General features: G+C 37.8%; 1 protein-coding gene across 1 annotated transcript in view; it reads right to left on the bottom strand.

Moving 5' to 3' along the window:
• KLHL13 (kelch like family member 13) overlaps positions 1 to 25,057 on the bottom strand; it is a 60,240-nt gene that overhangs the window by 17,728 nt on the left and 17,455 nt on the right. The window contains exons 2-4 of the mRNA XM_060002923.1: positions 20,979 to 21,120; positions 4,199 to 4,331; positions 3,460 to 3,656 (exon numbers count right to left, since the gene is read on the bottom strand). Coding sequence (XP_059858906.1) covers positions 3,460 to 3,656; positions 4,199 to 4,331; positions 20,979 to 21,120 — 472 coding nt within the window. The remainder of the gene's footprint in view (positions 1 to 3,459; positions 3,657 to 4,198; positions 4,332 to 20,978; positions 21,121 to 25,057) is intronic.

The raw sequence follows: 25,057 nt of genomic DNA, 5'->3' as shown, positions 1-25,057 counted from the left end.
AGTTTAAAGAAAGACTACACCAAGTCTAAAGCACAGGGGCAGCTTCATTCTCTGATTAAATATGCTTTTATGTAAAAAAGAAAAGGGTTTCTTGCTTACCTTCATTCTGCTCTGTTTATTCTGTATAACTAAATTTAAATTGTAATATTTCCACCTCAATTACAAATGTTCTATTTCAGCAACCTTACATTAAATTGGGCTCTACGAGCTAGCCTGTAATCCTTCATAACAGTAATAATGTGGGGAAAACGCTAGATGTTACAAATTCCAAACGGCAAACAAATGGTAAACAAAAAATTTGACCACAACCTGTTTGTAAATCAGGGAGTGGCTGCATGGGATTTAGCATGCTGTAGTTATGCAGTGTCATAAGACAAAAACTAATGTAACTTTTGTAGGTATGTAACTAAACAAAGGTAAATTTCCATTATCCCCATGATATATGACAGTAAATGTTTTTAGTTTTATAGAAAATTTTACCTACTCTGCTTTATATCCTTCACTGTCATCCTTCTGTTTTCTTTTCATGCTCCTCTTTTCTATAAGTACCAAGAAAATCACTCAGCAAGAACAAAAGTACCAGCTACTATAAACTCTAATACTAATTACAACCCTAAGATAAAAGTATTACTGCAAAGGAAGGCAAAGGTCGGAGGGGAGGGGTTCTTGTTCTATTGAGCCTGATGCTCCCTTATAGAAAACTGGCGTCTCTATCGCACCAAAGGCAAGTGGGGCTTTATTATTGGTTGTTGTGTGTGTTTTTTTTTAAGCAATATAGAGTTGTTCATTTTATTTTTTTAATTTTAATTTTATTTATTTTTAAATTTTATTTTTAATTTATTTTTATTTTTGGCTGTGTTGGGTCTTTGTTGCTGTGCGCAGGCTTTCTCTGGTTGCGGTGAGCGGGGGCTACTCTTCGTTGCCATGCGCGGGCTTCTCATTGCAGTGGCTTCTCTTGTTGCAGAGCAGGGGCTCTAGGCGCGTGGGCTTCAGTAGTTGTGGCATGCGGGCTCAGTAGCTGTGGCACGTGAGCTCTACAGCGCAGGCTCAGTAGTTGTGGCGCACCGGCTTAACTGCTCTGCAGCATGTAGGATCTTCCCGGGCCAGGGCTCGAACCCGTGTCCCCTGCATTGGCAGGTGTATTCTTTTTTTTTTTTTTTTTTTTTTTTGTGGTACATGGGCCCCTCACTGTTGTGGCTTCTCCTGTTGCGGAGCACAGGCTCCGGACGCGCAGGCTCAGCGGCCATGGCTCACGGGCCCAGCCGCTCCACGGCATGAGGGATCTTCCCGGACCGGGGCACGAACCCATGTCCCCTGCATCGGCAGGCGGACTCTCAACCACTGCGCCACCAGGGAAGCCCTTAATTTTAAAAAAAGTTTTATTGTTTAGTTGATTTACAATGTTGTGTTAGTTTCAGGTATACAGCAAAGTGAATCAGTTATACATATACCCACTCTTTTTTAGATTCTTCTCCCATGTAGGTCATTACAGAGTACTGAGTAGAGTTCCCTGTGCTATACAGTAGGTCCTTATTAGTGATCTATTTTATGTATAGTAGTGTGTATCTGTCAATTATTATCATATTGAAAGTTATCATTCGAAATTAACATATAAATGCTTAGTGGATGATTTGCTGACTCACATTTTATGTACCACTGCTCCTCTTCATCCACACAAATGGTTAAGTACGGATACAAAAGAACTGTGTTCGAAGCTAATTTTTCTTTCTAGACGCTCAAACCCAAGTAGTGTTTTGGTTATATGAACTATAATCCTACTATATCATTAAAAACATAAACCTATTTCCTCAAAACATTTGGGTTAAGCACACAATCATGAGGCTGTTATATTTTAAAATTATCTAAAATAACTTAGCTTGTGGGAGAAATAAAAACAAATCTACCTTTGAAAAATATTTATATTATCTTGAAACTTTCAGTTCTTATACAGAGGAAAGGCACCCAGGGCTACTGTTTTTCCTGATTCATTTGACTGCTGAGAAGGAAAGGGGTAATAGAGTAAGCCTGAATATTTAACTAAGATATGGAATTCATGAAAGAAGGATAAAGGAAAAGTTGGATTTTATATAATCCTTAAACTAATAATCCACCAACTTTTCTCAAAAATTAGCATGGATTCTGAGAGGGAAGATTTCCAACGTACAATCACATAGACATATCCTAAGCAAACAGGATGAAAGACAAGTAAATAGTATGGTACTAAGGAAAGAGCTGTTTCCTCAAAGCTCATAGGCAAGATAGTTCTAAAACGAAGAGTGTTGGCATAAACTATAGCACAAGTAAGCTTTGTCAGGGACATGTCTCTCCTTTAGAAACGGGCTTTAGGATATCTGCAGAGACACTAGGAATGAAAAACGTAACCTTTAAGACAATACTGAGTGTTTATAAAAACGAAGAAATTTTCAAAAGGGCAAAAACATAGTTATAATAAATGCTTCAAGGAGGTTAAGGAACCAACATTCGAATTACAGGAAATTTGTCAATATTGCAAAATTACTATGATATCATCTTGAGATAAACTTGCTTTAAATAGAGTTATCTAGAACAAAATTATTTTTTAATACTGTTATTTTGACGTGTATATTTTTATAACTTCACAAATCATGCTTCACCCAGTTTGGTTCTTTTCTTTCAAACTAAGGAACTGATCACAACGAATATCTTAAGTGATAAGTACAATAGGTCAACAGTGTCTATGGTTAGTGATTAGTTCCAAGGAAATTATGGCACTGTACCTAGTTTGGCTCAGGACAACCACGTATTGCTAAGATCAGTGCAAAGCAATGTTAAGAATCGATAAGTGTAAGCATCAAGTGTTATTAATTTAAGGGTCTCAACTAAAATGAGGCACCGTCCTCAGGAAGCGGGTGACTGTAAGCAGTTCACTGATTGGTGGTTGTATGTACCCTCTTTTATCTATTAAAAAAGGCTGAAAATGACTCAGTAGGTGATGTGTCTCTATAGAATCAAGACTCATATCCTTACAGATTTACACATCGATGTTACTTCTTCTCAGGATCCAACTCCCATATTTAAAGGAAGAAAAAATGACTGAGTCTATCTTAAAAGACTTCTAGAACCTCAGATTACTTTCCCACAGAATTCCATTTAAGGAACCTGTTTGTATAAAATCATTAAGGTGAATAAAACCAAATTATAATACGTAACGTTAACAAACAGGTTAAGGAATATATCGTTATCAAACACTATTACTGTCTAATGTCACTTGATTACACAGAAGGCTTTTCTTAAATGATTCTATTTTGTAAAAATGCACCTGTAATATTTTCCCATCGACCTGCTTCTAGACCATAGACAACATGACACCTCTCTCTAATGGCCAGAGTTTCACGTCTATACAACAGATTCATGAGTCTACTCTAAACAGGCTATGACGGAGTCCACCGCAGGAAAAGATTTGATTTGAAAATGTCTTACCCCAGATATGAGAAATACTTTGCAGAAGTCCAAAACCGGCAGAATCTGTAGAAAACTGGCAGCTTCCAGTGTGTCTTGAAGGTTGTCCATATTAAGAGAAAGCTTTGCAGTGTAAATGAAATCAATAATTTTCCTTAAACCGACTTTGCTCACGCCATGAAGCTTAATGCACATTAAATCTTGTTCTTTCATTCCACCTTAAATAAAAAGACATTCCATTAAATGACCGTGGATAATTTAATTAAGGTCAAACTCACTTCTGCTGCTAACTAGATATGATAAAATCAGGGAAATTTTATTCTGTGCAGCATTTGTATCAGAGTCAGGTTTCTGCATATTTTATAGTTAAAAGAGAGTACTTAAAAAGGAATATCTCTATACTAATGGAGGTGGTATACGATGCAAGTGCTTCCAAAATGTTCTCCTGTCACTTCAGATCTTTTGGTGGATTAGAGACTGTATTAGTGGGGATTGTATTCATCTCTGATGGCCCATTCAGATATGTGTCTGGGAAAGCAAAGCGATGAGATAAAGGTGGACAGAAGAATAAGAAAGGTACATCCATTTTCCAGGTTAAAAAAGGGCCACCCACAACTGTACATACTGGGTGTCTATTCCTTTTGAAACTCCTCTTTCTTCTTGTAAAGACACTGACCAAAAGAACTGAATCTTCCTTTACCAATACAAGGATTTAAACACATATTTTTCATACTGTTTTAACGTTAGAAAGGCAAGCTACCTGTGAACATAGCCTTGAAGTAATCACTAGCAGAGGCCATCATGACTCTGTGCACAGGGAAGGCGTCATCTGTGTCCCCTGGCATCAGGGTCACGTCACAGAGCAACCCTTCAAGTCGGAGCTGGTCAAACCCCTACAACAAGAACATGAGATGAGCCGCTCGGCAAGGTAAAATGGGAATACAGATCTCTGTGTGCTAGAATTCTCTTGACGTATTAATGTGTGGGGAATATATTTGGAACATAAAGCCAGTAGAATAATGACTCAGAAGAAGAAAAAACTGAACAGCCTACTTGCTATGTGGCAATATATATTTAACTCACTGTAGAAAAAAGATAAAATTAAGATTAATTTGGATTAAGAACAAATAAGGAAAGAGTATATACATTCACTTATTTATATAACCATTGGCTCTCACAGTATTTTGAAAAAAAAATTACCATGTACACTTTCTTTTCCCATGTGCAGAATTAGTTCCAGTTTGTGAAGAAGGAAAGAGTTCTGGAGATGGATGGTGGTAATGGATGTACATTATGAATGTATTTAATACTGCTGAACAGTACACTTAAGAATGGTTAAGATGGTAAATTTTATGGTCTGCATATTTTATCACAATAAAAAAATGGAGAATAAAAAAAGATTTTTGCAAGATGGAGTCTGTAGTTTCAAAAATGGAAATGTACTGTTATAAAAAATCATGAAGATACTCATACAAATTACTTTTATTTATTTATTTATTTTAATATATACAGTAGGTTCTTACTAGTTAGATTTATTTATTTGTTAGTTTGTTTATTTATTTATTTATGGCTGCATTAAGTCTTCGTTGCTGCGCACGGGCTTTCTCTAGCTGCGGCGAGCGGGGGCTACTCCTCCATGCGGCGCGCGGGCTTCTCATTGCGGTGGCTTCTCTCTGTTGCAGAGCACCGGCTCTAGGTGCACGGCCTTCAGTAGTTGTGGCATGCGGGCTCAGTGGTGTGGCTCGTGGACTCAGTCTCAGTAGTTGTGGCACACGGGCTTAGTTGCTCCGCGGCACGTGGGATCTTCCCGGACCAGGGCTCAATCCCGTGTCCTCTGCATTAGCAGGAGGATTCTTAACCACTGCACCACCAGGGAAGTCCTACAAATTACTTTCTAATAATATAATGTAATATAATAATGTAATACAACAAGCACTAATAGCAAGGATTATTCTATCCCCTTCTTATTTTAATGACCCCAAATAAAACTTTTATTTAAAGTCGTGTTTCATGGATTTAAGAAGCAAAAGGCACGACATACTGAAGAATGCAGTTTCAGAAATAGTGATCCTGCACATATGTATAATATAAATCTTAGTCTAAACATCTTCTCGTCATAATTTTTAAATTGCTTTTTAAAGAAAATGTTTGAATCTACAGAACTAGAACTTCAAAGAGATAATGTGATCCAGCCACTTTCTCTCTGGAGAGAGATATAAATATTTTTACTCCAAAAATATTTATACATTATACATATACTTTAGAACAGGATTATGTATCATACTTTCCTCTCTCCAACAGTGATTGACATATGTTTTTGTTCACAAATATCAACTCTTTCACAAATGCCCCTTTTCCTTTGTAAACACAAACATTTCCCCACCCCCGCGCCCCCTCAATATTTTCCCTTCTCCATTGCTAAATCATCTCCTGTTCTTGTTATTTAGAGAAGTAGAGGTAAAAAGAGATGTCCATTTTAGGGAACTATTTTCATGGAGAAGGTAGGCAGTGGCTTTTTGAAAATTCACGTATGGAGTCTAAATTGCAGTAAGTTTAAGGGGATTGCCTTTCAAACGTAGGTGAGCATACGAGAATTGGGAAGTCCTGAATGCGACCACTGGGGCTGGGGATGGGATGGCCAAGCCACTGAGGAGGAGGGAACCATCAGGTAGAAGAGCTGAGGGACTAGGATGTTTGAATTCCCCAGTGCTTGGAACACAGTTGGCACTTAACAAATGTTCAGTTAATGCTTGACCAAACAAACCAGACTTTACCCAGAAGCCACCACTTGGTATTAAAAACAACAACAACAGGCTTCCTTGGTGGCGCAGTGGTTGAGAGTCCGCCTGCCGATGCAGGGGACATGGGTTCATGCCCCGGTCCGGGAAGATCCCACATGCCGCGGAGCGGCTGGGCCCGTGAGCCATGGCCGCTGAGCCTGCGCGTCCGGAGCCTGTGCTCCGCAACGGGAGAGGCCCCAACAGTGAGAGGCCCACGTACCGAAAACAACAACAACAACAACAACAACATGTAGAACTTGAATTTTGTAACAAGCTAACTAGAAACCAGGAACTTTACTTGTGAACCTACTCTCAATAATAAAATAAATTGTGCCTATAGTGCTTACTTGTGGTAAACTGTACAGGCCAAGATGAGAGAAGAGGAATTGAACCAGGGTTTGGGGGGAAAAGGTTGGCTCCCAAAGGCTTGGCTTTTTTCTCCTTCAGATAAATTTCAGGTTTAAAAATTTTAGATATATGTTTGTTGTAAAAATACAGAAGGATAAAAATAGAAAAGTAAAGTCCACCTCTTCTACTTACTAAGAGTAACTACTGTTAGCAGTTTAGTATATATACTTCCAGGCCACTTTCTACACATATGCATATAGGAGTTTTTAAAGTAGGATACTACACTTACTGTTACGTATCTTTTTTTGGGGGGCGGGGGGCCCTCCGGGCCGCACAGCATGCAGGATCCTAGTTCCCCAACCAGGGATAGAACCTGCGCCCCTGCAGTGGAAGCGCGGAGTCTCAACCACTGGACCGCAAGGGAAGTCCCCTGTTACGCATTTTTTAAATTCACCTGGGCTTCCCTGGTGGCGCGGTGGTTGAGAGTCCGCCTGCCGATGCAGGGGACGTGGGTTCGTGCACTGGTCCGGGAAGATCCCACATGCCGCGGAGCGGCTGGGCCCGTGAGCCATGGCCGCTGAGTCTGCGCATCCGGAGCCTGTGCTCCGCAACGGGAGTGGCCACAACAGTGAGAGGCCCGCGTACCACAAAAACACACACACACACACAAATTCACCTGAGTGTGTAACACGGACAGCCCTCTGTCTCAGTACACACAAATCTACTTCATTCTTTTTAGTGGATGCACAGAATTTCATGGGGTATGGGGTCTACCATAATTATTCATCCATTCCTCACTTTTGGTCTCTCAACTTTTGCTATTACAAGCAATGCTGCAATGACCTTCCTTGTACATATACTTACTTGTGTGAGTAGATCTGTGGGAGGTATTCCTAGAAGTGGAATTGTTGGTTTCAACAACATATACTTTTAAAGTTTTAATAGCTACTGGCAAGTTAAAGCATATAGTTTATCTTGGGAAATTTGTCATACCTTGGGTACTGGCAAAAAAGAGAGATGTCAAGATACCCATCAGATGAAACTAGGTACAGTATGCCATCTTACTTTATTTTTATTCAGCAAATAACTTTTGAATCTTCCTCTCTCAGGTATATGTGGATAACATCTTTGAAAGGCAATCATGGCTTCTTCAGTCAAAAGCAATGATTTTATCTAATCAGTTATTTTCTTCCACTAAAAAAAAAAACCCAAAACCTTCTCGGCTCATTTGTTGGCCCTCCTGCCTTTAAAACATTCCTACAAATATTTTATACTGAGAACTGAGTAATGTCAGTAGGCTTCTTTCCTACTATTTATTATTCCTTCTTTTCCCCTTTGAAAAAAGGCATGGCTAATGTTTCCTGTATCATTACCTGTGTCATTTCTCATTTGGTCCATATTCCATTAAAACTGCTTGTTGAGGTTTCTACTCAATCTTTAAAATCTCGACAGTTCAGCTAAGACACTAGGAGCGTTTACCCTCTTCACAGATTTGATCATTTTGCTTCCATTTGCACTATCAAAAAAAAAAATCCTCTAACCATTCTCAGTATAACCTGGCATCCCCACAGAAAGGAAGCTGAGGCTCCTAGACCACTTTTATCACATTCTGAGTATTTTCTATCCTAAGCTTAATTTATCTACCTTTGGCAAATTGTCCGCTTTTGAGAGGTTTTGCATTTGTTTCACTGCATGTGAAGTAGTTTCCCTTTCTATACATTTCATAACCTTTATTTTCAAATGCACAAATAATCCCACTATCCAATTCCATATTTGCTAATTTTATTCCTGATTATTGCTGTCCTAATCCAAATAAGATCTGTCAATTCAGACTGTTTTCATACAGACCTAAATATCTTGTTTGCATGTTGTTATCTGTACTATCCCAGCTGTGTCTAAAGAGAAAAAAAACTAAAGTTCCTCTACAACATACTTTGTCGTACAGAAGTACAGTCATTTTTCTAAACAACTTTTATACTCTAATCTTGTGAAGAATGTACACATGAAAAGAAGTGGGGCAGGGGGGACTTCCCTGGTGGTTAAGACTCTGCACCCCAAGGCAAAGGGCGCGGGTTTGATTCCTGGTCGGGGAACTAAGATCCCACATGCTGCGCAGCACGTCCAAGAAAATATAAAAATAATACAAAATTTAAAAATAAAAATAAGAAAAGGGGGGGTCATTCTCTTCCACAATTCTCATCTGCCCTCTGTACGTCTACCTTTTGCTTTCACTGTTATAATCTTTCCCCCTATTTAACTCAAGGAATATTCTTGAAGATACCTTGTACACTTAAAATGTGTCCTTTTATTATAAAATCATTTTCTTCCACCAAATTTGTACTGATTCCTCTTGCCAGAATTCTATAAACATTTTTGTCTATTTCTGCATGCTAATCCACGATATACAGATACAGCTGTGTTTTACGCAAAATTGCTCAAAGTTTCCCATTAGTCTTTTTGGAGTGTCTTTAAACTGTTTTTACTGCTTTAAACTCAACTTCTTTCTAACTCAATCCTTATCTTAGTTCTCTATTTTTCTATTTTTTTCTGAGCCTTGGGTTCTATTTATGAGGGGATTATTGTCTGTTCTCAATTTCTTTACTCTATTATTTCCCTTTCCCTCTTCTATTAACATCCCCATATCTTCTTTTTTATTTCTTCTTCACATCCTTTTAGGGAAAAAATAAGCATTAAGAAAAAGGTTCTTAAAGAAAAGGTTCTTCTCTTCTCTGTAGTAAATTTACCTCATATATCGAAACTTCAAATACTATCAAATAGAGGGAGGTACATATGTCATACTCTGAAGGACTGAAACATTTTAAATGAGTTTGATAAATTTTTAAATGGTCACGATAAAAGAGAGGAGGGTATGTACTGACATTACACACTATAATATAGAAACCTGATGAGCTACAAATAATGTATACCAAAAGTTGGTTGGATGTCAACAGCTTTCAAAATAAACAGAATGCTACTGTGGAAAAAAAGGTAGATTGACACTCTCACGTATTAAAAAGTAATCTGATAAGCACATCGTTCCACTAAATTCTGCATTGGCAGTAACTTACTAGCAGATTCTACCTAGTTTTGATCAGCGTAATTTCAAAAAGGAAGTGGAGTAAAAAGGAAATGCATCCTAAGAAGAGCAATAAAAATTATTAACTTTAAAATTGTTTTATGAACAAAGATTAAGGAACTAAAAGAAGAGAAGGTAGAGGAATAGGTTTACTCTAATCTTTAAGTAAATGTAATGTATTTGATCAAAGCAATATCACAGTCATGTTTTTATGAGACACTGTTCATTTCATTCAGAGGACAGAAAAGGAACAGATATTAATTAAAACTCTATTCTCATTATATAACACTGCTTGGAGTTTAAAAACTGCTAATGGCTTTCCATCACTGCATTATATCATTATATAAGGCTTTAAAGACTTCTCTAATCTGGCCCCAACTCAACTGTTCAACCTTATTTTTCATCATTTCCCTAAGTATGCTGACCCATCTTATCAGGTTGTTCTCCAGACTACCTCATCGGTAAAAACCCAGGCTTACTCCTTTTCCAGTACCTTTATTTATGCCAATTTATTGTGCTAAATTATGCTATTTTATTCTATTTTTCACATAGAATATCCTCCCTCCTTCAAAGCCGAGTTCAAATTTGACCTACTATGTAAAGCTTTCTCTAACCAAATCTCTAAAAGACTTAGGCATCTGGAGTCTGTAATTAAATTTAGCATTTAATTACAGCTGACCCTTGAACAACATGGGTTTGAACTGCACAGATCCACTTACATGTGAATTTCTTTCAATAGTAAATATTGATACTACAGTACTACACGATCTGCGATTGGCTGAATCTGGAGATGCGGAACTGTGGATATGTAGGGCCGACTGCATGGAGGGCTGGCACTCCTGACCCCTGCATTGTTCAAGGGTCAATGTATAGCCCATAGATTTCTGTTTCCAGCAAAGATGAAGTAACAGGGAGTGGATTTACCTTACTTCTTGAAACAACTCAAAATCAGGCAAAATATATAAAAAATAATAGTTTCAGGCTGGATGAAGGAGAAGATCTGTGAAAGAGGAGAAACAAGTTAGCGGAGCCCCATGATTGTTTATGGCCTGGAGTTTCCAGAGGTACAGGGAGTGGGAACCCAGGCGAAGCCCAGCATTTTCCCAGGGTTGAGTGTCTTAGGGCAGCTAGGTTTGTAGGGCAGAATACAAGAGGGGAGCTCTGCACAGAGAGAGGGCTGTGGAGATCTACAAACAATCCCCCCTCAAGTATATAGATGAGTACTGATGAGTGCATTTGTCTGGGGGAAAGAACCACCTAAAAGGAGCACAGGGAACACTCTTCAAGGTTCGCCAAATGCTGGAAACAGATCCTATTCAAACCACAAGACTGGTAACGTCATAATACTAGGGCTTTGGGTAAAGAACTCAAAAGGATTTGTCTCAGTACTGGGAAAAAGTTTGCTCTAGAATAAGTGTGAGGTTCCACCTCACAAAGCTTAAAAGTACATAGAAAATACGTTAATGAAAACAGAAGAACTGGGGAAGAAATCAGAAAGGAAAAGTGCCACCAAACTCATGCTGAGTCCCCACCCTACTCCCTACTTTCCCCCCCAGTGTATCCGAGCCTGGACTTAAGGCATCATATAACCTGGAGGCAGTCATCTGGGAGCAGACTGAGAAAGCTCTACTTCTGGCTGGAAGAGCAAGGAAAGGGATTCTGAAAGCTCACGGGGAGTGGAGAAAGATCCATTTCACTTTTTTCCCCTCTGTTTTCCTCTGAGCCCCAATCCCCAGGCAATTCCAAGGCACTGGTGGTGGCAACAGTGACAGCGGTAACAGTGGTGACAGCAAATTCCTAAAATTCTGAGAGGAACCTTTTTTGATCAGATGAAGTCCCAGCTTTCAGGCCAGAGGACCATAAGGAGAGCCCTACAGAACTGGGAGTACTGGGGAGATGGTGGAGATGGAGGATCAGGAAAAAGAGACCCCACAAAATTCCACACCGTGGAATACTGCTTAACAATAAAAAGGAATAGACTACTGATACACAAAACAAAGTAAATGGATCTTGAAGATATTACACAAAGTAAAAGACGCCAGTCTCAAGAGCTCACAGACTGTATGATGTCATCTACATAATATTCTCAAAAGACAAAAACACAGTGACAGAAAACAGATCAGTAGTATCCAGGGCTTAGAGGTAGGGATGAGTGTGACTACCAAGTGTAACAAGAGAGTATGTTAGGGGCTTCCCTGGTGGTGCAGTGGTTGAGAATCCGCCTGCCAATGCAGGGGACACGGGTTCGAACCCTGGTCCGGGAGGTTCCCACATGCCACGGAGCAACTAAGCCCGTGTGCCACAACTACTGAGCCTGTGCTCTAGAGTCCGTGAGCCACAACTACTGAGCCCATGAGCCACAACTACTGAGCCCGTGTGCCACAACTACTGAAGCCCACGCGCCTAGAGCATGTGCTGCACAAAGAGAGAAGCCACTGCAATGAGAAGCTGACGCACCACAATGAAGAGTAGCCCCCGTTCGCCACAACTAGAGAAAGCCCCCGCGCACAGCAACAAAGACCCAACACAGCCAAAAATAATAAATAAATAATACAATAAATAAATTTATAAAAAAAAAAGAGAGAGTACGTTAGGATAATAGAACAGTCCTGCATCTTAATTGTGGTGATGATTACATGAAACAATATATCTGTGAAAACTCACATATGTATAGATCAATTTAAAAAAATCAGTTTTACTGTATGTTAGTTAAAAATAAAAGTAAAATGATGGCAAAAGATATGCCAAGCTAACACGAATTAAAAGAAACCTGGCATGACTATAATATCAGACAAAATAGATTTCAGAGCAAAGACTATTATCGGTCTGATGAAAGATCTCAGCTTCCTCAAGAAACTAGAAAGAGCAGAGCAAATTAATTCCAAATTAAACAGGAGAATGGAAATAATAAAGATCAAAGTGGAGATGAATGAAATATAAAACAGGAAAATAGAGAAATGTTTAAAAAGCAACCAAAAAGCTGGCTCTTTGAGAAGATTCATACATCTGATAAAACTCCAGCCAGGCTGATTAGGGGGAAAAAAATGGAGAAAATACAAATTATCAATAACAGCATTGAGAGAGGTGATATCAGTAGAGACTCTACAAACATTAAAAGGATAACAAGAAAATATGAACAACTGTATGCCTATAAATTTGACAACTCAGTTGAAATGGACAAATTCTTTGAAAGACACAAGTTGCTAATAATTACTCTAGAAGAAATAGATAAACTGAGTAGCCATATATATACTATAAAACTGAATTTTCCCTGGTTAATTCTACCTTACATTTAAGGAAGAAATAGCACCAATTCTACAAAAACAGATCCAGAAACTTAAGAGGCGGAAACATGTCCCAATTCATTCTACAAGGCCATTATTATCCTACAGAAACCAGACAAAGATAATCAAAGAAAACTAAGACCAAAGACCCTCATGACCATAGATGCAAAAATTCCTACTATATCAAATCAAAGTTAATAATATATAAAAAGGATAATACATCATGAGCAAGTGGTGTTTATTCCTATAATGCATAGTTGCTTTAGCATTCAAAAATCAATTAATATAATTCACATTAATAGACTAAAAAAGAAAAATGATAAGATCATCTCAATAGGTGCAAAAACGTGTTTGACAAAATCCAACAACAATTTCGATTTGGAAAAAAACCCACAAAACTCTCAGCAAACTAGGAACAGAAAGACACTTCCTCAAATCTATACCTAACCTAACATCACACTTAATGCTGAAAGAATGAACGCATTCCCCCTAGTATTAGGACAAAGCAAGAATGTACACTCTGGGGCTTCCCTGGTGGTGCAGTGGTTGAGAGTCCGCCTGCTGATGCAGGGGACATGGGTTCGTGCCCCGGTCCGGGAAGATCCCACGTGCCGCGGAGCGGCTGGGCCCATGAGCCATGGCCGCTGAGCCTGCACATCCAGAGCCTGTGCTCCACAACTGGAGAGGCCACAACAGTGAGAGGCCCGCGTACCGCAAAAAAAAAAAAAAAAAAAAAAAATGAATGTACACTCTGATCACTTCTATTCAACATTTTTCTGGAGTTTCTACCCAGTGCAATAAGGCAAGAAAAAGAAATAAGAGGCATCAGACTGGAAAGGAAGAAATAAAATTATCTTTATTTATAGGTAAAATGGTTGTCTATGTAGAAAATCCTAGAGAATCTACAAAAAAGCTTCTAGAACTAATAAGTCAGTCTTTCAAGGTTGCAAGATATAAGATGAATAATCAGTAACAAACAGTATTTTATATACTAGCAAGAGACAATCAGAAATTGAAAGTATGTATTTGAGCATATTTAACTCTTGGTTGGTATCTACTGGTCCTCTCTATCACTTAAAACATGCTAAATATCAAAACAACAAAAAAACTCATTTGAAAGAGCAGGGTAATGATACAGTAAAGTGGCCTAAAAGGAAAGGTGGTAGACTCTCTTCCAACTTATATACTAAAGATACACACTCAATTGGAAGTATTAGAATAACCTATTGTACCCTAACCTGAGTACCTGAAGAACTATCCCTAAGAAAAATTATATATTCATTTCCCTATATTCTAGGTGACATTGAGGAAACTGAAATAAAGAAATAAAAAGTATCATTTTAATAAAAACTTCAACAATCTGGATTATTCAAGTTCCTCTTTTATAAAATATAACTTATTCTAAAATCATTATGCCTTTCTTATGCTAATAATATATTTTAAAAGTTGCTTACCTTATGATCATAAAACTTTTAAATAGGGTACAGTTCATCAACATGACACGATCAGCAACCCAAACATTTACCTTAGGATAAGTATTTCATGAAGTTAGCCCACTGGAAAGCAATGCAAGTTAATTTGTATAGGCTCTTGAGAAAAGCCATTTCTTTAGCAGTCTATTACATAGATAATAACTTGAGACAATACAACCAAATCTGTCATTGACTTTGCAACTGAAGTTGAACAGAGAAAATAAATAGGTAAAATGGAGGGCAGTATGGAAGAGCAATCTGATAGGCACCAATCTTAACATGAGAAAATATCCATTAGGCATCTAGACATCTGGAGCCGGGAGGCGTTTTCAAGCTTGATAGGCTGAAACATGGTACTCTACTTATGGCCTCCTTGTCCTAACAGGGATGTTTCCAAATGGCAGTTAACATTTTTTTCTCTTTGGTTCCCCCATTCACCCCCATTTTGACAGGGGAAGGGAGGAAGGGCAGGCAGGCATGAAGACACTCTGTGTAATTCTGTTATTTCTCTTAAGAATAAAATCTTTACTGTATCATTCGTGCCAAATTATCTTTTAGCCTTTAATATATCTTTTTATATTTATATTCAGTGAAAACTTAATATTTAAAGACATTAAAAAGAGAATAGATTTTAGAGCAAGATTAGAAGAAATACAAATTTACATTTAGAAAACCTGTGTTCAAGTCCTGGTTTTTGTCCCTTAGTGGGCAAGTGAATTTGGGCAAGCCTTCTAACTTTCCTGAGCTTCAGTTTCCCAATCTATAAAATGGGGATAATAATTGTTGCCTTTTGTACATCACAAAATTGTTTCACATATTAATGAGGCAAGCATATGTGAAAGTGACTTATAAGCGCTATCCAAATTCATTTATTCCATAAACAATATCAATAAGAGCAGTAAAAAGCATTGGGTACTTCCTCTGTGCCAGGTACTGGGCTAGGCTCTTTATATGTATTATCCCTTTCAATGATAATAATAATATTAATAATAAATAACAATAATTATAATCTATTGACATTTATTAATCATTCACCATGTACCCCAGCACTAGATCACACGCAGACAGAAACAACAAATTAGACTCTAGATCTTGTGGATCTCACTGATAGGTAATATTGATGGGCTAAGAGGGGGGTAAAGCAGAAGCTGCCGACTCTGCCTAGGTTACACAAATTCCAGCTTTAAAAGGCATTGAAATTAGCTGTCAGAAGAACAGATCCATGGGAGAAACTGTTTTCAGACGTCTCACTTTGCAGAATTACCCACTGCATAACTGTAGTGGGAAGAATGTTGAGTTTAGGCCGAAACTGGAATTCCAGTTTTACCGTTGACCATTTAAGATGGATCGTTATGAATACATAGGGGTTTACCAGACCAAGAAATTTAAGTAAGGGCATTCCAGGGAGAAGGGATGAGTGCAAAGATACTTAAGTATAAAAGAATAACATATGTTTAGAGAATAATGAAAAATCAGAAGTCTTCCAGAAATTTGCCTTGACTATCTGTCCCATTAACTCTACTAAGGTAAAGCAGTAGCAAAGATCATATGGTCGAATGGATAAAGGACTGAAGATTGGCAGAGTAGTTATGGAAGACCAATAAGGGACCACAAAACTGAAGGTGCTGGGAGAAAATACTTGCAAATCATGTATCTGCTAGCGGATTTGTGTCTAGAATATATAAAGAACTCTTACCACTGAATAATACAAAGATAAATAACTCAGCTAAAAAAATGGAGAACTGACCTGAAGAGACAGTTCTCCAAAGATGATATGCAAGTGGCCATAAGCAAAAATGAAAAGATGCTCAATATCATTAGTACTCAGGGAAATACAAATCAAAACCATAAGATACCACTTCACACCTTCTAGTATGGCAATAATCAAAAAGATAGATAACACGTGTTGGCAAGAATATAGAAAAATTGGAATCCTCATACTTTACTGATGGGAACGTAAAACACAGTCACTTGGGAAAACACCCTGGCAGTTGTTCAAAAGATTAAACACAATGATATATCACCCGACAATTCCACTCCTAGGTATACACAAAAGATAGATGAAAACATGTCCATACAGACACTCACACATGAATGTTCACAGCATGATTATTCACAATAGCCAAAAAGTGGAAACAACCCAAATGTCCATGAATGGATGAATGGATTTTTATAAAAGTGGTATACCCATACAACGGAATATTATTTAGTCATAAAAAGGAAAAAAGTACTGATGCATACTATAGTGTGGAGGAACCTTGAAAACACCATGCTAAGTAAAAGAAACCAGTCACAAAAGACCATACATTGTATAATTCCATTTACATGAAATATATAGAATAGGTAAAACTATAGAGATAAATAGTAGACTAATGATCGTCTAGGGTTAGGAAAGGGGTTGGGGGTAGATGGGGAATGACTACTAATGGATACATACAAGATGATAATATAGATGAAAATTAAAGTTGTTACTTTAAAAAAATGAAGATGCTAAGAAGGGTATGATTTGATGAATCACCGTAGTATGGGGTTTAAAAGATGTTAACAACCTGGGATAACAGGGTGAAGCCAAAGGATGGACGTTTTCCATTAGAAGTAACCACAGTTGTAGCAGTAGTAAAGGAGTGAGGGAAGTGAAATAATTCTTGACTTCACCAATTACTACTTAAGCAAACCCTGGTTAATCTTCCTTACTTGAGTAAAAGTATTTTGCACTGCTAACTCCATCATGAATTCTCCCGGAATTGGTTCAGAATTCTAGGAATTCGAGCCTATCAGGTATCAAAATTATTTCCAGGCACTTTCTTTGACAGCCTAGTTTCCAGAAGCCTATTCAGTGGAGACAGTCTGCTGGAGCAGATCAAGCCAACCAGATGGACACCTTCTTTGGCACACCCATCACTTCTGATCAACATTTCCTCTGACACCTTCCCTGTTTGGCTCAAATGGAAGGAAAATAAGTGGATATTTATTATGCACCTTACTTTCCCATAAATTGTCACATTTAATCCTCACATCCACTACGCACATTACCGATAAGGAAACTGGCCCGTAGGGGATAGAGACTTTCCCAAAGTCACATAACTAGCTGGTAACTAGGATTCCACTTTTAGCCTAAACTCATGTCCTTCCCACTGTAGTTGTGCACTAGGGTATCCTTCAGAGTGAGACTTCTTTAAATAGTTTTTCCCCATGGATCTGTTCCCCTGACAGCTACTTTCAATGCCTTTTGAAGCTGGAGCTTGTGTGATTGCTAATTTTAAAACAATGATAACATTTACACATTAAACACTTCTCTAGCTTGTTCCCTTGACAACCATACACCTAAGATTAGATACCAAAAAACCCCAGTCTCTGTTAGTGCTTGGACTTAAAAAATCTCAGTTAGTGAGAACATAATTTTTAATAGACTTTTTTTTTTTTTTTTTTTTTTGCGGTACGCGGGCCTTTCACTGTTATGGCCTCTTCCGTTGCAGAGCACAGGCTCCGGACGCGCAGGCTCCGGACGCGCAGGCTCAGCGGCCATGGCTCACGGGCCCAGCCGCTCCGTGGCATGTGGGATCTTCCCGGACCGGGGCACGAACCCGTGTCCCCTGCATCGGCAGGCGGACTCTCAACCACTGCGCCACCAGGGAAGCCCTTAATAGACTTTTAAAGAGAGCATACAATGTTTTTCAATAGCAATATGGAGTGGTACCTCTACACCACCACAGAAAATATTATAACATAAAAAATCAGTTGAAGAAAGAATGAACTCTCGGGTTACTTTCACATCTCCATTCCTACTGCCAGCCTAGATCAACAAAAGCCAAGCTAAAACGTGACAGAGCTAAGGGTTCTAAGACCCAGCTACAACTGTTTGGTCACCATTATATTTTTTAAGTTAGACACAAAAATATTTCCATAGTAAAAAAAATTAAACAGTGCAGGATTACCCAGAGCAAAGTGTAAGACATCATTCACCAGCCTCCCTAATGTTTCCAGACCTTTTGCTATGCATTTACATGCATGTATATGTGTACATATTGTATATTATTTCTACAAATAGACGGGATTATACAATATATATTGCCCTGTTACTTTTTTTTAAGTAGCTTTATGAAGATATAACTAACATACCATACAATATACCCATTTATTTTTTTAACTTATTATTTTATATTGGGGTATAGTTGATTCACAGTGTTGTGTAAGTTTCAGGTGTACAACAAAGTGATTCAGTTATACACATACACGTATCTATTCTTCTTTAAATTCTTTTCCCAATTAGGCTGTTACAGAATATTGAGCAGAGTTCCCTGTGCTATACATTGGGTCCTTGTTGGTTATCCATTTTAAATATAGCAGTGAATACATGTCAATCCACCCATTTAAACTGTACAATTCAGTATATGTACAACCATCTCCACAATCAATTTTAGGATTTTTCATCACCTCAAAAAGAAACCCCGCATCCTTTAGCTATCATCCTTATATCCTCTGATTTTCTCCAATTCTGAGCAATCACTAGTCTATGTTCTGTCTCTGTACATTTCCCTATTCCGCAAATTTCGTATGAATGGAATCATAGAAAATATGCTCTTCGTGACTAGTTTCTTTCACTTAGCATAATGTTTTCCAGGTTAATCCACGTTGTAGCTTGTATCAGAAATTCATTCCCTTATAGAGCTGAATAATATTCCATTGTGTAGCTATGCCACAGCTGTCCTATTATTTTTTCATTTAATATTTCCTTTCCATTCAGTACACACAGATCTAGCTCACTCTTTTTAGTGACTGCACAGTATTACACAGTTTTGATGCAACGTAATTTGAGTAACCATTTCCCTACTGATGGATATTTAAGCTACTTCCAGTGTGTCCCCATTATAACAATAACTTGTAATGTCCATATGATACATAGGGAGAAAGGGAGAGGCCATCTCTCTTGGTGTAAAAAGGACCCTGCCTCTAGAACAGTGTTTCCAAAAAGTATGCTCCCTGGACCTACAGCATCACCTGGAAACTTGTTAGAAATGCACATTTCTGGGCCCGACCCTCAGAGTTTTTGAATCAGAAACTCTGAGATGGGGCCCACTGCTCACTGTTTAACAAGCCCTTCTCCTTGTGATTCTGATATGCAATAAAATTTGAGGACCACTGTTCTAAATCTCTTTGCACTGCAGTGGCTTTCATTAGTTGGTTTAAGGTAAACTTTAAAAATTAGCAGGACCACAAAAATTGGCTTTAACACATGACTATGGTCATGGATAGGGCAGAAGTATAGCGGAGGGGTAAGTGAGTTTCTATGTTTCTTTAGAGAAAGTACTTTAATATAACAAAAAACCTCTTCCTTTCATGCTTTTCCTAACTGTTTGACCCCTTATTCTCTTCCTCCCGTAATCTTGTAAAACCAACAATTAAACCATTTACATAAACTAAGATACCAGGAGATGGGAAGCTTTTCCTTCCTGACCCTCTCATTTCTGTTGATGATATGATGAACCAGATCCCATTAGAATTGAAACATTGGAAAAATGAGATTTCAATGAATCACAAATGGGAACTAGAAGAAAATTTAGAAATCTCCCACTCGAGAGTCATAGTCTGGAGATAAGGAAAATGAATCCCAGAGAAATTACATGGCACAGCGAGGCCACACAGCAAAGTGCAAGCTTCCGTCTCCCGTTATGCTATATACTATACTATATACTATATACTGCTGGACTATCATGGTTCTTGACCAAGGATATGCATTCATACCAAATTCATCGGGGGAAATTTCTTTAAAAAATAGATTTAGAAGGATTTATTTTCCTTAACTTACTAAGCTGAGAAGACTGATATAATTTGACTATATCTAACAGGAATTTATGGACATCAAGCATTACACTATTGCTCTGTAACTCAGCAACATCCACCGAGGTCAGGGAGTGTCCACAATAGTCAGAAGTACTTGGACAGCTTATCCCTATGTTACACAGCCCCACATTGCAGGGCTTTGGTGTTCTTTTGGCTTTCTATTGTTTTTCTGTCCTCTCCTTTGATGTCAGTTATTACTTCTGCATGTATCAGTGTGTTTGCGTCCAGCGGCCCTCACCCCTACTCCCATACCTACAATTGCCAATGTGAGTTGAGACACCAAATAAATACGATCTTGAGAACTACGATAAAGGTGATGGGAAAATAGGTTGTGAGGGAGGAACTAGAAACTTTAATATGGGGACTTTGTGATATTTACCTTGGCTGAGACATAATGAAAAGTCAACGTTGCCAGACACAACATTCTGTAAGAATGTGGCATGACAGCAAGACCTCCCTTACACAAATGAAACAAAGAATGAACTCAGAATTTTTTTTAACAGCAGGAAGGTATGCAGTTTTCCCCCCCTCAAGGTTTCTCCTCTATTTGTTTGCTCTTTGTTTTTTTTATTCATAAACTTTATTTTAAAGAGCAGTTTTAGGTTCACAGCAAAACTGAGCAGAGTTCCCACAAACCCCCTGTCCACACACAGGCACAACCTCTCCCACTAGTGACATCCCACACCACAAAAACCCTGGGTGGTTTTTAAAGCTATGAATAATGCAACAGTGAGATTACCTGTAACACCACAGAACTGTGGGTATTGCTGGTAAAGATGCGTGTGGTTCCTGCCTTGGAAGACTGCAAATGGGAGGAGAGGCCCATTTCGCTGCTTCCAAGGGACAATTTCATGTGTTGGTCTTCCTCTTCCACTAGAGATCTGAAAAGGTTTTGAAATCAGAAAGAAAAACCAATGAAAACTTGTCATATAATTCACAACAACTGGATGATTTAGAGAAACAGACACTCTCTGATTATGTGCCAATCATCTGACCACGGAATATACTGAATGTTGTTTCACTGTATTTTAGGCTCATACCATTCTACATCATAGAAGAAATAGATATATATTTGTAAAAAGCTTTCCGAGGTCAGAATAGATAAATGGGAACTGAGAAATCAACTAAAAGCTGGCTCAAAACTATAATTACAAAGGGTTTGTTTCTCTAGTGCCAGAGTAATTGTTTTGCTATTGGGTGGTTTAGGTAGCAATACCATCAAATTGTGTTATTCACAGTTAAAAGTACTTTGGAATCCCTGCTTTTAGAAAGATAAACGTAACATTTACCATTTATTGAACAGTCACTATATATCAGGTATTGCCAAGAAATTTACACACATGATCTCATATAATCCTCAAAACAATCCACTGCAACAGGTATTACTAGTATCTCCTTTTTATTAAGGGTAGGGAAAATGAGCTACAGAAGGGTTACAAATTACTTACCTAAGGTCACAAAGTTATTAAAGGGACTGGAACAGGATTTGAATCTAAGTTTAGTCTGTTTCCAAACTCCAAAGACCCCATAAGTAAAAGTCAAAGATTAACTGTGGCATCCTAATACATTACTTCCTCTTGTGTTACTATAGTTCTAATCAACCCCAACTGAACAAAAAAATTTACACATGAAAGAATTCCTTTTTCTAGCAGTATCTCTCACTAAATAATCACTTGGGATTATTTAGCGAAACAGCTACAGTGTAGTGGCCTTTTCATCTTTCCAAACAAACAAATAATAAAAATAATAAACGTAAGCTATGCCCGTGTATATATCACATTTTTCAGGGACCATCAAAAGCATTAGAGAACCTGTAGTCAACCTGTAGTTAGTTTCACAGAGAAAATGGCGAAATAATAGTTAAAGGCCTCAGGTTACACTAAAAATTGACCATTGTGGTACAACCTTTCATTATTCCTTAGACTAGGCAGACTTGTGTTTCCTTAAGTGTACACTGCTAAAACTGTTTCTGAATCACCTGAGAGCAGGGAGCCCCATGCTTCTGAACGGGTTTGTGCATTCATGATGGGCAGACTGCTAAAATGGACATTAAGAAGGGAGGAAGGAAGAATGGATTTCCAAGTGCTAGAACTATGCCTTTTTCCTATTTATTTCTAACTTCCCGAAGGTTGAATTATTGGTTTCTCTAACTCGTCTCTATCCAATACCATAAAGATTTCATTTTTTCCCTACCATACCTATAATCTAAGTTGATCAGTTTTAATAGGAAAAAAAGTTTTACAACAATACCATACTTTTAACAAAGATTCTCCTTTTTGAATTTTGACACCAACCAAATGGCTTTAAATCCTGCAATAATTAGCAAAAATCCTGGCCTTAAGGGTGACATCAATTCTTCTTAACGATATTAGAGCCATAGTATAACCAAAAAATGAATTAATAATATATAACCATGTTTTATTCAACTCTCATGGATATTTAATAAAGAAGATAATAATTTAAATAAGATTTTAACAAGCATAAAAGAAAATGAATATAGTTTTCCACTAGCTTCAGAAATAGCTTTTTAAAAGAAATTATATACATGATATATAGCATACATACATTTGCAGATACTTTTAACCAGCTTTTGCAGACAGACATTTAATTACAGAATCAAATGGAAAAGTGGGAAATAGATTGATGGTGACTGGTACCCCTAACCAGAAATTTTCCATTCATCCAGAATTATTTTAATGGGACATTCAAGCAGAATGTTTCATTAGTTTCTGTATTCCCTGCACAGAACCTGGCACATGAGAGGTTTAATATATGTCATCTGAATGAATACAGAATCTCATTTCTGTGGATCATTCCAGAGACATTTCTTTATCATGCAGTGCCTTAAATGACCGTCAATTATTATTTCACAGAACCACAGATGTAAACGGGACAGGAGTAAAGCTGAAACCGCACTGCCCCTATGACATATCCTGGAAATTGTTTTTTTTTTTTAAATAAACTACAGATCACAACTTGTTTCCATGTCATTTGTCTCTTGCTCTTAAAATCGAAAGGCAGAATATAAAAATGCAGCCTATTCTTGGCAAGATAATATGTCTGGCTTTCTAACTAATTACTTCAAAAGCTAAAGAAGTCTTCACTAAAATCATCTTTTTCATGACTTCTTATCAACATCTTTTGACTTTTAAACATTCAGAACATTCCCTATTATTTCTGCATCAGTAACAGCACATGTCATGTCAACCTCCCCAGCGGATTCAATATTCCCTTCTATCTCCTACTCACTAAGTCTATTGACTGGATGTGAAGAGCATTGTTCTTCAACAGTGCAAGGAGGTGAAACCTCTCTGCAAACTCCAAGCCACAAATGACATCAAACTATCCTTAAAGGAATGATTATCTGAGTAATTCCAAGAACAAATAACATTTTTAATCTTATCCTTTCTAAGTCATATGGTTGAAAGCAATAAAAGGAGCAGTGGTTCTCAGTGCGGGGAGGGGCATCAATGTCTGGAAACACTTTACGTGGTCGCAGGGTAGTGAGGCGTTGCTACTCTCATCTGGTGGGATGCTGTTAAACATCCTACAAGGCACAGGAAAGGTCTCCACGGCAAAGCAGTGCTCAGGCAAAACTTTCAAGAATGCCAAGGTTGAGAAACCCCGGTACAGAGGGATTAACCTCCTCAGGACAGATTTTCTAAAGAAATTTCATGTTCTAAATAACTTCCCAGTCTGAGAGTTAACTCCATGAGGTAACGCTGGCAGTCAGAAACACAGTAGGATTATTAATTACCACTAACTCCTCCAAGACTGCCTAATAATAGAATACCTCTGCTCTCCTCCAGTCCATCAATCTGAAAAATCAACTGTTTACAGGAGATAAGTACATAATAGCTTTGAAGTTTATAAGATAATTATGTGGAAAGGCTTTTGTCCTATGTAAACTCATGGAAGAATAATTCCTAAGTCGGCTTTAAACAATTGTTATTTGGAGAGAAAAAAAAAAAAAACAAAAAAAAAAAACAAAAAACAATTGTTATTTGGATTCACTTTTACATGCCAATTTAGAATCAAGCAAACCCTGTCCAAATAGTCCTATTTCATCAAAACTGTAAAATTATTCATGGGAGAGAGATTGTGTTCATCAATTTTCTTTTGAAAAATTGAATCTTTTTCTTCCAGCGTCTACATATTGCTACCACACCATTCCCGCCCGCCCCACTACCGCCGGACACATCTTATTTTGTAAACAGTGACCAACCACAGAGCATGAAAGCAATCTTTCACAAAGTGTACATGAGTCACTCAAGTGCACTTGCTCAAAGAGAACAATTACTTTTTCGAAGAGCATTAGGTAGAGATGGAAGCACTGCCTGATGGTCTTACTGAAAGCTCTGCAAAGGTGGTCAAACCAAACATACAGAGACTGTGGCATTTCTTTGTACTAGTATTTGAAGACAAAGGAAATAGTCTAAGCAATTGTCACATGTTAACAGGGTGATACTAACATTGTAATGTTGCCTCAAAGCCTTCCATATTTAAAAAATTACCCCAAGGGAAACAGGTGTAAATGACATAGGGACACAATTCATAAATATAAAAGTACAAATGATTAACAGATAGAAAAATGTTCAACTCCATTCGTACTCCAGAATATGCAAATTAAAGCAAATCTGTAAACTTATAAAAGAGTAGAGTAGAAGATATACTCTCAAAATTGCTAGTGCAAATAAATATTAAGCCCCTGCCGTCAGCACGGCATTGTTCACTCATGGATTTTTTAATGAAAAATTTAAAATCATCAAATGTACACATTCTTTTCCTTTTTACACTGAACATCATGACAATAAAAGA

Source organism: Delphinus delphis, chromosome X (assembly GCF_949987515.2).
Source record: "Delphinus delphis chromosome X, mDelDel1.2, whole genome shotgun sequence".
Taxonomy (NCBI): Eukaryota; Metazoa; Chordata; class Mammalia; order Artiodactyla; family Delphinidae; genus Delphinus; species Delphinus delphis.
The sequence above is the reverse complement of the archived record's forward strand: the minus strand, read 5'-3'. Positions and strand labels throughout refer to the sequence as shown.